This window comes from Nomia melanderi, chromosome 8 (genome assembly GCF_051020985.1).
Source record: "Nomia melanderi isolate GNS246 chromosome 8, iyNomMela1, whole genome shotgun sequence".
NCBI classification, from domain to species: domain Eukaryota; kingdom Metazoa; phylum Arthropoda; class Insecta; order Hymenoptera; family Halictidae; genus Nomia; species Nomia melanderi.
Window position 1 is genome coordinate 2,202,293 of NC_135006.1, and position 14,746 is coordinate 2,217,038.

Below are 14,746 nucleotides of genomic sequence, written 5' to 3' on the forward strand. Positions count from 1 at the left end.
TAATCTATCAATTAATACAATAAAGCTGAAATAGTTTTGCTCCTCGTATACACAATAAACGCGTGAACATTTTTTTCAATTATCTGGAGCTATTACAAGCATTATTTCCCTTCGCAACGATAACATCATTTTTATAATATATTAATCGCTTCTGTGAAACCAGTTAGAAAAATTGTTATTGTAAGCCTACTGACTTATATGTGCTACGTCGTTACGATCTGCGCTGAATTTCAAGGTACGTACCTAAATAGTGATATTATATTGGCCTGATGTTAGATTGATTTGGAATTCCTTCCTTAGCACATAGGTAAATTATGATACTGTAATAACAAGACTTTTCCTCGTTGTGCTGAACAAATTTTAAGGGATTCTACACCTCGATGTTTTTAACCCTTTACACTTCTGGAGTTTTTTTTAAATTGGAAATACTCATTTTCTAATGAGTATACTAACGACATTTTTTCAAATTGACTTTGAAATTTTACATAAATTGAGGAGCGACACTGTTTTCTTTCAGTATCCACATATCGATGTATTGTACAAGGTTATTATTTACTTACTTAATATTAAAAATTCGAAAAATGGAGTTGATCGATTTGGCCAATGATCAGCTCATATATTGACAAGTACTCGATCAAAGTTCTAGTTGAATTAAATGGGAACTCAATTGATGTATACCTTAATCTTAGAGGATCAACGATTGCAGTATAAAAGGAAGAATTAAGCTGAAAGTAAACTACTATCAATCGATTTTATTTACACCAATGATAACCATATTCGGAATTAAAGTATATATTGAAGATAGCTACGATATGGACAATTCTAAAAAATTTATTCGTAAACAAATACAAATCATGGTGTTCCAACTTCATAAAATTTAATCATTTATATTAACAGTTTCATTCTTTTACAAGTACACTGAACTTTTGTTACACGATTTTGATTCATCGAGTTATTTTCCTCTTTTCACATGATCTGTTTCATCTAACTCAATCACCTAGATTTTAACATAAATTTTCATTATTCTATTATTTTACTAATCATTTAGGTAGAATATATTTATCGTATAGAAACGAATTCGACGATTCTTTTCATTTGATTATATGCCTCGTTGCAGTTCGTACTAACTAATCCCGATCAAATTTTATAATATCCAGATCAATAGATTTCATTGGTCACTTTAAGATGGGTACTCATTTGTCGTTTATTGAAACAGTCTTTTAACGCATTGCGAAAGAAATATAAAATTTAATTCGAATTGATTATCTATTTAACCCTTAGTACTTCACACAGTTTTGTGATATGTCAGTAACTCCTACCAATTTTGGTAGTAGTCCTACTGAAAATTAACAATTTTATAACATTTCTTAGACCTTTAATTCCCTTCTCGGTACAAACTTTGTATGTTTGAAAGATTTAATAATCTTAAGGTAGTTTTCTTAAAATTTATTAAAATATTTAGTATTAGAACTGGTGCAATATTGGAGCCTACAAAGTTCAAAGAGTTAAAATATTTTACATAACAATATGACATCTGAGTTTTTCTATGTATAGTGATATAAGCTGACCTCAGTGAAAATTGCCATCCGTACAATTCAGTTTTCTGAAAATTGGCCGGTACGCAATGTGTTAAGCGTATAATTCTATACCTTAATTCTATCAGAAGGTAATGAACTGAAGATAAACAGTCGCCAAGAACGCCAACGTTCGTATAATATTTATCTCGAAACGCCGACTATCGGCGATAACGGAAAGGCAAACGATAAAAATAATTAGTATCGTTGTTACATCTGTGATTTATGCCGAGAGTTATAAAACGCTAACGAACATTGATACTTCCTTGCAAGTGTGATTCAAATCCCAAAATACGTGAAAGCACGTAAAGTGTTGAAATTACGTTAATTAGTGGTATCATGGTGCGTAAACTGTGTTTACTCGCATTCCTCTCGGTAATTCTCAGTATTGAACAGCTTGAAGGCTCGACGATTCTCAGGGAACCCCAAAATGACGTCGATCATGATTCATACAGACTGCTCGAAGGAATCGTGCCAATTTCTTACGACCTCTGGCTGTACACGCGACTGGGTTTAAATGACTTCGACTACCAAGGGCGGGTGAATATAACGTTAAGAGTAAATTGTTCGACTGACGCCATTGTGGTTCATAACGACGGTTTAATTATATGGGAAGAAAAATCGAAACTTTATTTACAAACTGATGGAGGGACAAATTTAACTGCTGTTTCTATCGATAATCAGCTTTACGACAACAGGAGGCAATTTTTCATCCTGAAGTTACCGACGAAATTGTCACCCGGTATATACGTGTTAGAACTTCAGTTCGCCGGTGAAGTACGCGATGACGTGTTTGGGTTTTATAGAAGTTCTTATGTTAAGGATGGGGAAATAAGGTAACGATTAGTATAGAACTTTCTTTAACTGAGCTTTCGTTATTTGGATAGTAAATAATTAAAGTTTACCGACCGACAGCATAAAAGTGGAAATTCTCGAATAATTTGGGTAGAAAGAAATAGCCACTGCTTATTAGAAATCATTTTTATCGTACTCTGTACGGTTTCATGTAGCATACGTATGAATACCCCGGGAAATAAAGTTTTTTTTAATGTCGAACATTTATTTATTCGCTGACACGTGTTCTTATCTAGAATTATACACTTCAAGTACGGTAGGCTTTATCGCGATGATCTGTTGTCGACATCTTCATAAATAACAAAATATTTATTTCTAACTAGAATTTGAAACATTTTTTACCTAAATGGTGAACAATCGATTCTACGAAAATAATGAATTTATAGATGGATGGGAATTACACAATTTTCGCCTGTGTACGCGCGTCGAGCGTTTCCATGCTTGGACGAGCCGAAGATGAAGGCAACGTTCACCCTTCACATTGGCCACGTTAAAAATCAAATGGTAACGAGTAACACTCCCGTCGCGACTACAGTCAAATATTCGTAAGTCTTTTTCACAGTAATTTGAAAAATATTTAAAAAGTTCTTTTGTTACTTTCATCACTGTTATTGTCGTGTTCTTATTTAATATGTTAAGTGAGGCGTTGGTTATTATCATTCTTAGAATGCCCATGGCATTCAACGTGTTAATGTTCTGCTCTAGACAAACAAATTAATATTCAGTTACAAGAATGTCACAAACTACTATCTAACCATATTCTCACCAATACCACAAATGTTACATTCGAAAGTTTGTCACTAGGAATGTGTAACATTTCTCAATGAGATATAAACGACATTCTTTGGAACTAGTAAATAAAAAGTTATTTCAATATTCCATATATCGATGCGTTATATAAAGCATAAGGTTATACATAAGACTACAGTTTCGCTATATCAAATCTAGTGGTGACTCAGAGTCATCTTTCGAGCGTAAAGGGATAATATTCTATTAACATTCGGCTATAGACAAACAAATTAATATTCAGTTATGGGAATGACACAAACTACTATCTAACCACATTCTCACCAACACCATGGATATTCACTTACTTTGTTGGCTTTGTTAATATTGTATTAACATTCCGTTGTAGACAAACAAATTAATATTCAGTTACAGAAATTACACAAACTACTATGTAACCACATTCTCACCGACACCGCGAATGTCCACTTATTTAGTTGGCTGGGCAGTCCACGATTTCGTTCCGGAAACAACAGCGTCCTCGACGCTGAATTTTAAGATGTGGACGCGACAATCGATGCACAGACGCGGGTCCATCGCGTTGAATCAAGGTGTTTCGATATACTCTTTCCTAAGGGACTGGTTGGCCATCGAGAATCCAGTCCCGAAAATGGACCAGATCGCTGTACCCGATTTCAATTTTAACGCGATGGAAAATTGGGGCATGATCACGTACAGAGAGTCTGTGGTTTTGCACGAGAATGCTGTCACACCGACACGGTACATGTACAATGGATTAACCACGATGGCCCATGAGTATGCTCACACTTGGTTCGGGAACCTCGTCACTCCGTCATTTTGGAACGTAGCCTGGCTCAAGGAAGGCTTCGCCTCGTATTTTCAATACTACGCTCTGTCCATTGTGCAGCCCACTTGGACGATGATGGACAAATTTGTCGTCGACATGCTGCAACCAACGCTGGCTATGGACTCCGCGAATCACACCAGAGTTATGAACGGTCGTAATGTGGAAAGCCCTAAAAGTATCATGGCCGTATTAGATTTTGTTTCGTACAAAAAAGGTACGCTTGATTACACTGAACTACAATATTTATCTTTTCCTCCGTCACAGAAGGTTTAACCAGTTGCGCTGGAAAGACGTGCCACGCACGTCGAGACGTTTCTGTTGCAAAATTCTCAGTTATATCTATCACACATTGACAATCTTGTTGCATTACGCCTATTAGATTGTTTCGAAATGTATCACTCTGTACAGAATGATTAACAAACAAAATTGGTGTACATATCAGCGTAGAATAGGTAAAAACGAAAATCATCGCGCGAGACATTGCCAAATCTTTGAATTCATTTGCAGCGCAAGTGGTTAATGGGTGATATTAATAGTATTATGCTGAATTCGAATATCTAATCAATTCTTCTTCGTCGACCATAGTTTTTGAAAAGATCAATTTTTCAGGTTTGAACGTTTGTCGTTCCTTAATTAGGAAAATGTTGCAAACTTTTCTTACATAGTATTATTCTGTAAATCTTCCTGAACAAAATGATGTAAATTTTAATAACATTAAAAATGTTTAAATATGCTTAAGCAATACCGAAACGCATTGACTTTTCGGACATTTTTCAATTTATCCTAAAAACTAAGTCATAAATCATTGTTTAGTCCATGGAATAATACTGTGCAAGAGAAATTTGAAAAATATTCATAATTGTGGCGTAACGAACTTTATTCTTTTCAATAGTGTTCATTTTAATCCTCTCCCGTAATTTTCGGAATTATATTTTTATTGTAAAACAAATGTATACTTGTTGTAGGAGCATCAGTGATTCGAATGCTCGCACATGTAACTGGGGAGTCAGCGTTTCAGACTGGTCTACGAAGTTATTTGAAGGATCTGTAAGTTTTCGTAATAATTTCATTCGTGAATTAAAAGTTTACAGTGCAAAAATACTTACATAAATCAAGCTGCCAATAAAACAAACAGAATCGTCGATTGTAAATAAACAAAACATAATATAATAGTACATAGAATAAAAATGACCAACATTAACGATTTATATTTTTCAAATAATTGCAAAGCCTCAACAATGCGATAAATTGCAGCGTAAAACTTCATAAATTCAAAATTGAAGATATTTTCATATTTCATATTCTTTTCAAATACATGGTAAACGTTAACAGAGTATTTGCATCTTCATTCTCGAATGATACACATATTACAATAATGAAAACGACTATTCCATTACCCTAATATAAATATTTTTCTACATCCCATTAACCCTTCGGGTACACATTTATTTGAAAATTTGTTTGCACTTGGAGCACATTTAATTTTGTGAGCAAGTAAAAGCGATATATTTTATACACGAATTAATTTATTTCGTATTATTCATTATGTATACTCCTACATAATATTGGAATAACTTCAGGCAGTTACATAAGAGTATTACAAAATACTCTTAAAACAAATAAACTGTGGTTATAATAAATAACAAATTATTAATAATTTTCATCTAATTTTTCACGAGAAGATTCACTACCACTGCTTGATAAGCATCTTGTACGTCTTTTACGTCTTGGAATAATTTCACTATCGTTATTACTTTCTAGTTTGATATATTCTTCATTATCTTCATTTTGAAACTCCCCTTTATGGCTTAAAGGATCATTAAAAATTCTTCATCGGATTGTTCAAGATCACTACTTTCATTAAAACTGTCGCTATTACTTTGATAATATATATTCTCTATTTCTGCCATTATGGGGTTGTGTATCCCAAACAAGGTTCAGTAAAATACTGAAATTATTTGTTCTGTTGCAACAAATACGCATTACTTTGAAATAAACCAGAGTGAACTAGTTAAATCTCGGCTCAGTTTAGTCATGTGCGACTATGCCCAAACAAATGCATGACATTCTGATATGTCAAATGTAGCCAAAGAGTTAACTCAGATAATCGATGTTCTATTTGATACTATCTTATTGCAATTCAGATCATACGAAGCAGCTACTCCGTTCGACTTGTACGAACACCTACAGTCTTCTATGAATATATCTAGTCAACTGCAAACCAACATTTCAATAAAAACCATGATGGAGACATGGACAAACCAACCAGCTTTCCCTTTAGTAACAGTGACGCGAGATTACAAACGGCAGACTATTTCCGTATCTCAAAAACGATTTTGCGAGAATCTCGATCAGTGCGATCGCGAAACGGATAAATGGTGGGTGCCATTAAATTTCGCTAGCAGATCGTCGCTTGCTGATTTTTCTCATACGACCGCAAAGAGTTGGCTCAAACCGGAAGACAAAAGTTTGACTATCGGACCGTTCGCCTCAGAGGACTGGGTTATCTTCAACGTTCAACAAACTGGATATTATCGAGTGAACTATGACGAGAAGAATTGGCAACTGCTCATTGATTATTTGAACTCGAAAGATTTTAGAGGAATACACAAAGTAAACAGAGCATCTCTGGTAGATGACGTTTTCAATTTGGCCAAAGGTGGATACATCGATTATTCGATTGCATTCGATCTTTCGAACTACTTGGTCCAGGAATTTGACTACGAACCTTGGCTCGCTGCTGTCAACAACTTTAAGTTCTTGAATAAAATGTTAAGTAACGTACCGGACGCGCAGCGAGCTTTTCAGGTAAGCAGCGAATTTCGTCGTCTAAAGATTTACACTGATCGTAACAAATATATGAGCTGCTCATTGGACAAATCGATTAACTACACTTTTGAAATTTTTGAAGGTTTTATTATTACAGCGTTTCGTTGACTCTTAATTTTTAATATTTAAAATGAACTCCATTAGGACTGGATTGGCTACAACGAAATAATAAATCTTTCGTTTATGTAAAAATTGTCTAAAATTATCTACGTCCGTCATGCTAAAATTTTCGTTTTTTGGGATCGATTCGATTCTACTCCTTTATAACTGCAACCTTTCGGTCCCGTTGAGGGATTATCCAATTCACTGTATTCACATATATTTTTAACTTGCAGTGACATTCAAAAGTTCCAGGCCAGATCGTTTTTGGAATGTCTCTTCGACGATATCAACTTATTAATAATTAATTCCATTTGCCTTCGTTATGGAAGATTAATGAAATATTACACAAATTCAAGATTCTCGTGACGGTCAACGTATTAATCAGTTAACTCTGCTCGACGAGTATACGCGTCGTCTTAAAATCAAAATGAAACTAATTCTCTGAACGATAAATTCTTTATTTTTTCCGATACACATGCAATTCTTCTTCGTTCTGTTTGAACTTTTCGTTCGAATATGTTATAGACGCATGCAAAATATACACTTCATTATCTTATTCTTTTGCTGGAATAATCAGAGATTTCTGAAATTCAATTCTACGGTTAACACACTGCGTACCGGCTATTTTTCAGAAAACTGAATCCTGCGGATGGCAATTTTCACTGAGGTCAACTTATATCACTATCCATAAAGAAACTCAGATATCATATTGTTATGTAATATATTTTAAATAGATAATCAATTCGAATGAAATTTTATATTTTTTTCAATGCTGTGGTAATTAGCGAAGTTGCACAGCTAAGTGTCTTTATATAAAAACGAGATTTCTCGTTACCAGTACGCAATGTGTTAATATAATAAATAAGGATATATTTACATGGATGAATACCACAACAGAAACCATACTATTTCGTGTTCATAGTTGAACGTTTAAAGAACAACTAAATTGGCGAGTTCGAAAGTTTATTATTATTATTTATCATTTATTCCCAAACGAATATGTATAAAGAATAGCTGGTGTTGATTTTTTTACAGTATCCTCTCATGCGATATGTCCTTTAGATGTCATAATAACAGAAAGTCCTTAAAGTCTTTATTCCGTAAGAAAAGCTCTAAAAACGATCTGACTGAGAACTTTTGAACGCTACTGTATATACACAACTTTATTGCAGAATCACGTAGAAGGTTTACTGGGCCCAATTTACAAACGATTAAGTTTCGATGAATCCACAAATGACGATGTGGTAGTGAAGTTACACCGTGAGCTTATTTTATCGACTGCTTGTCTCGTGCGCAACCCTCACTGCTTGAGGATGTCTCAAAGTCTGTATGAAAAGTGGACATTCAACGAACGGTACGTGTCAAGCATTCTCTATTATTTTAATAAAAATAAATGGTTACATGTTGTAATAGTATATATTGTATGTTTAATTTCTTAAGACAACACTTTATCGATTAGTCGATGCGTTTTATTTCGGTTGATGTGTATTATATCGATGAAATTTAATATTTTGAAAGGAAATATATGAAGTAAAAATTTATTCTAAAAAGATGCATTATTTTATAAATAAAACAAAGAAAGAACGAAGTGTATAAGGTCAACAATTGTCGAGACAGAAGAATTCCATGAGTATATCTTAAACGTCAAAACGTAAAAAAGTGAGGTCAACGTATTTAGACATTTGTTTCGCTGATATGCACTAAAAGAGTCACTATGGTTTTATAAGAAAGAGGAATACATAATGCCAAGATTGACAATGTGACAACATATTTATTTTTAACAAATGTTCCCAGTATAAGTGCGTTAAAATCTTAATAAGGCTAATTATTTCATATCATTTATATTAAATGGTTTCTCTTTGAAAGTATTAAAATATTACAGCATTTGTTTATATCGATAAAATTGTGATTGTTTATGTCGACTGTCTGCATCCTGTAAATCTTGTTCTAACTGAAATTCATTCCGATCTAAAATATTTTTTCTTTGGGCATAATTTATTAATTCATGATCATCCAGCTAACAGTATGTATTAATTAAATAATACTTGTTTAACCCTATGCGCTCCAGAAGTTTTTCACTGAAAATATTCGACATTTCATTTCAAAATTTCGCATATCGATGCATCGTACAAAATGTAAATATAAAATATAAAACTTTACAATTTTCCTGTGTCTAATCACTTGGCGACTGAGCGACGCCTCTGAAGTGCACAGGATTATACGAAACTTCGTTTTATCAATTCTATTGATACAATGTGCAGAATATTGCAAGATGCCAAAAGTTTCGTCTACTGCGAGGGAATACGTAGCGGCACCGACAGAGATTGGTACAGGATGTTAGGAAAATGGATGCTGACCGATCTTCATACCGAACAGGAGCTGCTACTGCAAGCTCTTGGCTGTACCAGAAATACACATTTAATCGACAAGTAAGCTTCCGATATCAGTGGATTCTTCAAAATATAAGAATATGGTTAAAACTTCTTGTGGTACCAGTTTCATTGTAACATTAACGATTTTAACCTTTTGCGGTCCGAAGTGCTCTTGGTTTCTCACTTTGAGGTTCACGTCGACGTTAGTTCATTCAATTACAGCTTAATCCTTTGCGCACGAGGATTCTTCGAAACAAGCAAAACCTTCAACATATGAAGCTACATTGTATACCAATTACTTAATTAATAGAAAAAGAGAAAACTACGTGCTAATTTCTTGCTGTTCGACTAACTAGATCATTTGTCCACGACTTAGTCTACCAAATCTAAACTTTTCATCTCACCGAAATGTCGACATCCGTCCGCGAAGGGCTAATATGATGCTCTATTTATTTATTCAAGAATATTTTTGGGAGTCATTGAAATGTTACCTTCAAATGGTACAATCGTGATACTACTTAGCTATTTAAATTTTCGAAACGCAGGGCAATATAGAATATTGTAAAAGCAAAATATTCAAAGTTACATAAAAGATATGTTCAAAGTTTCAGTTCGATTTATTATGTATAAATAAAGTATATCGGAGTTTATTTAGATTGTTTCACTTTCATATTTAATTACGGAATAATAACCGGTGACATGGAATAGCTACTGCGTAAAATCATCGGTCAACAATGTGTTAAATACTTGGCATCGCTGTATTGATTGAAAAACTTAAAAAATGAATTACAACAAATCCCCATAAATCCTATCATTATTTTTTTTTTCTTGTTTCTTTTTAATATAATGCAAATTGCTGATATATATATATGTATAACAAAAGAAACAAGAAAAAATATATATCAGCAATAACAAACCGGTTCCATTATATACCTATCAGTACTAAAAATTGGAAACTCTTCTACAGATATCTTGCGATGACGTTATCAGAAGAACCGAGGGTCCGTAGTCAATACAGAATCACCATAATCAACGCTGTTTTGGAAGGAGACGTGCAAAATGTCAACCGTGTATTGGAATACCTGCGACTTAATTTACAAAAAATTATTAGCCTGTACGTAATATCCGACCGATCATTTGTAATTGCAATGTCATTGGTTCGAGACTGCTTCTGAGTACGATTTTCGATTTTTTCAGGAGGAGTCACAGTTTTCTAGGAAAAGTGATTACAGCGGTCGGGAACGCGATTACTTCGAAGGAACAAGCAGAACAGGTATTACTAACAATAGCTCTCACGACGTGTCTAATCAATCGTAACGATTTATCATAGTTCATCATATTCTTCTGAAAAACTTATTGTCATTTTTCTATCATTACGTCTATCGGATAATCCATCCTTATTAATAGCAGAACCGCCAAATGAATTGAAATAATCCACGTTGAATTCTATATAATAAATAACCTATGTCTTCTATAATTATTAAAATGGTACACATCTATTTCTGAGAAATAATTACATAAACTATGTCATGTAAATATCAATAACATATTTGAAAATCATCAAAATTGAAGCGAGCTAAGCACAACGACAATTTCACCAAATGTATTCTTAATCTTCATTTTTCAGTTACGGTTGCTTGTCGATGAAAATCTTAAGGAACTCAATGAAATCTTGGCCACTGCGAAACAAGCGATTGCCGTCTCTTCAGCAAACGTGAAATGGGTTCAAAAGTATTCATCTGTAATTGCTGATCGGCTGAATCAGTATATGTATACTGTATTTGAAAAGAAAGAAATTACGATTAACTGAAATTTTATTTTCTTCGTGAACAGTTTCAGTGAATAAATATGAAATAAACTGCATGAAACTTCATTCCAGCGTGTAGTATTTATAAATTCCTTACTTAATTTCACAGATTAATGTGAAACGTCAATATATACATAATGTAAAAGACGTTTCAAATTAAAAGATGTATCAAAGTTAGATCTAAAATAACAAATTAAACAATTGACAAAATTATTGTAAGTATCCTCTGGTATAAAAATGAATTGATTGACGAGCTTACTTTTACATAAATACGTTAAAATTTAGCTTACTTTGTCCGAAAAGTCAATTTTATTGTAGAACATTGTAAAAAAAATAACAGAAATGTGATATTACTTTATAAGAATTACGAATACCTGAGCATTCTGACGACATTTCCAATACAATCATGAAATTTCATCAAACATAATATTTCTTTATTAAAAGCTAAGGAAACCAATGCGAATGAAAGCTGATACAATCGAATATATTCAAAAAGTTACTGAAAAATGTTAATATCATTGTAAAAAGTGATAATATTACTACCATTAATCAATATTTCCAACTTTTTGTCAGCGATAAGCTGAATGATTATTGATAAGATCATTGATTACAACGATAAAGAATTTAATGAATTTAAGCGTAGAGATAAGTGCTCTTCTTACAATTCTGTGTATTATACAATTCAGCATTTTCGAGACTACTGAGAAATCAATGATTTTTTATAGAAAAAATAGAGTCTGTTCCAAATCCGTTTATACAATTACGATGTTTCGAAGTGGATTTCGAAATATTTTAGAAATTATACATTTTCATGACTTAATGACAAGATAATAGATAAACTGGCAGAACTAAAGTATGCTACGCAAACATTTGCAATAAATTCTAAAGGCTCCTATAGTGCATCGCAAACAGAGATTTCCACTGAACAATTAGTTACATAATGAATGATGTTCAATTGAAATATACAAGGTAGTAAAAATATTTTATTCATAGTTTGAGTAATGGTAAATTGTCGTCGAATCGTTACATCGCTACAATTTCGCCGAACATTTGAAATTTGAAAAATTGTCAAATGAAATTTTGAAATAAATTTTATTTATGGTCCATGTGGTTCATGTTCTTAACACTTAACCGTCAGCGATTGGCAGCAATTGATTACCGATACATTAATACGTATTTTGGTATATTTATGTTTGAATTATATTATTCACGTTAAAAAGTATTGTCTTTTATGAGAGTTGTACTAATTTTCCCAGGAAGAGTGAAACCTTTAAAGTGCAGCAAATTTTTCCGGTAGTACACTTCAAACTTTTACTTTAAAAGAGCTAGCCGTTTAATTGTTAACATGTTCACGTTCGGTAAAAATTTTAATGGGCTGCAAAAATAGAAAGAATGCAAATGCATAATAGTTCAAAAAAATTAAAGTTGTACAAAATTAAATGCATGATAATGTGACTTATACTTTTGAATATAAATTCTTTATTTTTTCAGATAAACATGTAACTCTTTTTTGTTTCGCAATTGGTTTCTCATTCAAATATACCATAGGCGCATTCGTCCTGGGTTTGGAAAGTACACACTTCAATTTCGCAAGGCCAGAGATTTTTCAAACTAAATCCCTCAGTTAACAGGTTAAGAGAAATTGTAATATTGAAGTTGACTTTCAAAGCTGCGAAAAAAAGTGAAATCGGTGCAAATTCCAGAAAATCGATCTACAAGCTGTAAAGAATTGTGTTTCAAGGAAAAATTATAATCGATAGCACCATGTGACAAACAGTGTATGACTAATTGATTTCTAAATAACGATTTCGAAGCAAGGATTACGTTTTATCAATTGCTTCCCTATCATTAAAAGACGAATCCGTTATTGTCGTTGCGCCCACTTTATTCATTCATTATATATGGCAAAGATATTTCCGGATACTTTGTTAAATTATAATCTATTATTAAAACGACAATAATAAAAGTTTACGTTAGTAAAAAGGGGCAAGAGGGTAAGGCAAAATGTCCACTGGTAGTCGCATACGCGTACGGTAAATGACGAGATGACGATTGCCGTACGTTTCAATCTCTCAACCGGTATAAACGTATATCAATAAATCATTGATTCACTTTATACATAATAAAGTGAACATTGGAGAATTCCAACGCTCAACGGGACCGGAAGGTTGCAATTATGAGGAGGTAGAATCAAATCCATTCCAAGAACCGAAGATTTTAGCATGATGGATGGATGTAGAAAAGGAAAACGCGAGTGAAGGAAAAAGAAAGACTTAGAATCGAAGCGTTTGGCGACATGCTTCCTTCTTTCAGGATAATTTTATGTGATACTAATCCCTTATGATTTATTCCACAACTATGATAGATACAACTACTTCATCGTTAATGATTTATTAGAAAAAGAACAAATTCTGACATCCGTTCCGTGTTTACGTTTACTTCAAAGGTTAAAGATTGATAATAGAAAATCGATATACAATTTATATTTATAAATAATAAATAACATTCGGACATCTGAAATTCGGTTTAAAATTTTCCTACATTATCTGAAAGTGAATTCTTCAATTCTAAGAATGATATAATCGGTTTTTGTAAACCGTTATCTATAAAACACAAGCTTAACACTTGTATCCGGGCGGACGACGGAAATTCATTATATTTCTCAGAAAATTACAAGTCTCAAAATAACGAAAATTCGAGATTTCAATCTTACATTAAATATAATAAAACAATGATGTTTCTTTCTTCAAACCTAAATTGATCGGAATGAAATGTTTACCGAATAGAGATATTTTTCTATGCGTGATAATGTAGAAGGTACTTTTGTATAAAATATAACCTTTCCATAAATTATGTTAGAACATGGCGGTCAAGAGAACACGATTCATAAAAAGATTGATAATTTAATCTATAGTATCAATAATCAGTTGTTAATAGTAATGGAAAAAAATATATCCAATGCATAGTGTTAATTAAGAAAGTAACGATCCCTATATATGCAACGTATAAAAAAACAAGAAAAAAATTAACACAGCACAAGTCGAAAAAGGTGGAAAATTCGTTTATTTATCCTTTTTATTTCCATAAATATTCATTTCTCGTAATAAAAATGAATCTTTTGCTTACAAATCACCTGTGTTCCATATTAGGAGTGATTTTTTCAGATCGCTGTTTTTGACTTTATTCTCACTTTTTACCGTGGTTCGAAGGTATTTAAATGTTCGCGTTAATCTCGATTAGCATACGAATGTTTATTAACACTAGAACTCTCAAGCATTTAATACGATTGATATGTAATCCCTATAAAAATTGAAACAATAGATTACTTTCTTTTTCTTCAGATATTCATTACAGTATTCAAGTGGAAGTATTTATTTTCAAAATCATTTCAAATATTCCATGCTTCTAAGAATATTGTGCACGATCAATCTAATTTTACAGGTTAATTACTATAACAGTTAAATTGACTTTTTGACATTTCTTTATAGAAATTCCGAGAATGCATCTATTGAGACTTAAATTCGTTTACAATACAGTTTGCGCATTGGCAAATCAATTTCTCTCGTAATTTATCAGAGAAACATCTGTTATCTTTTTAATAATGGCAAAAGGA

At 32.7% G+C, this 14,746-nt stretch overlaps 1 protein-coding gene across 2 annotated transcripts; it reads left to right on the plus strand.

Moving 5' to 3' along the window:
* The first annotated feature begins 186 nt into the window (after window positions 1–186).
* Window positions 187–11,188, plus strand: LOC143174839 (aminopeptidase N-like). 2 transcript variants are annotated; one of them, XM_076370284.1, is made up of 10 exons: window positions 187–235; window positions 2,816–2,974; window positions 3,585–4,237; window positions 4,989–5,070; window positions 6,168–6,831; window positions 8,127–8,308; window positions 9,216–9,383; window positions 10,294–10,440; window positions 10,524–10,599; window positions 10,954–11,188. In XM_076370284.1, the coding sequence occupies exons 2-10, from the start codon at window positions 2,820–2,822 to the stop codon at window positions 11,134–11,136; spliced, it is 2,310 nt and encodes a 769-aa protein (XP_076226399.1). In that variant the 5' UTR covers window positions 187–235; window positions 2,816–2,819; the 3' UTR covers window positions 11,137–11,188. The 2 variants fall into 2 exon arrangements, with proteins under 2 accessions (XP_076226399.1, XP_076226398.1); XM_076370283.1 differs by lacking the exon at window positions 187–235 and adding an exon at window positions 1,727–2,410 and having other exon boundaries at window positions 10,954–11,183.
* Window positions 11,189–14,746: the final 3,558 nt, after the last annotated feature.

What these genes read in the sequence shown, in the direction of transcription:
- LOC143174839 (XM_076370283.1), top strand. Translation starts at nt 1,914, where the DNA reads ATGGTGCGTAAACTGTGTTTACTCGCATTCCTCTCGGTAATTCTCAGT. An exon ending in CGAAGTTATTTGAAGGATCT is followed by an intron (nt 5,071 to 6,167) that starts GTAAGTTTTCGT and finishes ATTGCAATTCAG; the next exon opens with ATCATACGAAGCAGCTACTC. An exon ending in ACGCGCAGCGAGCTTTTCAG is followed by an intron (nt 6,832 to 8,126) that starts GTAAGCAGCGAA and finishes ACTTTATTGCAG; the next exon opens with AATCACGTAGAAGGTTTACT.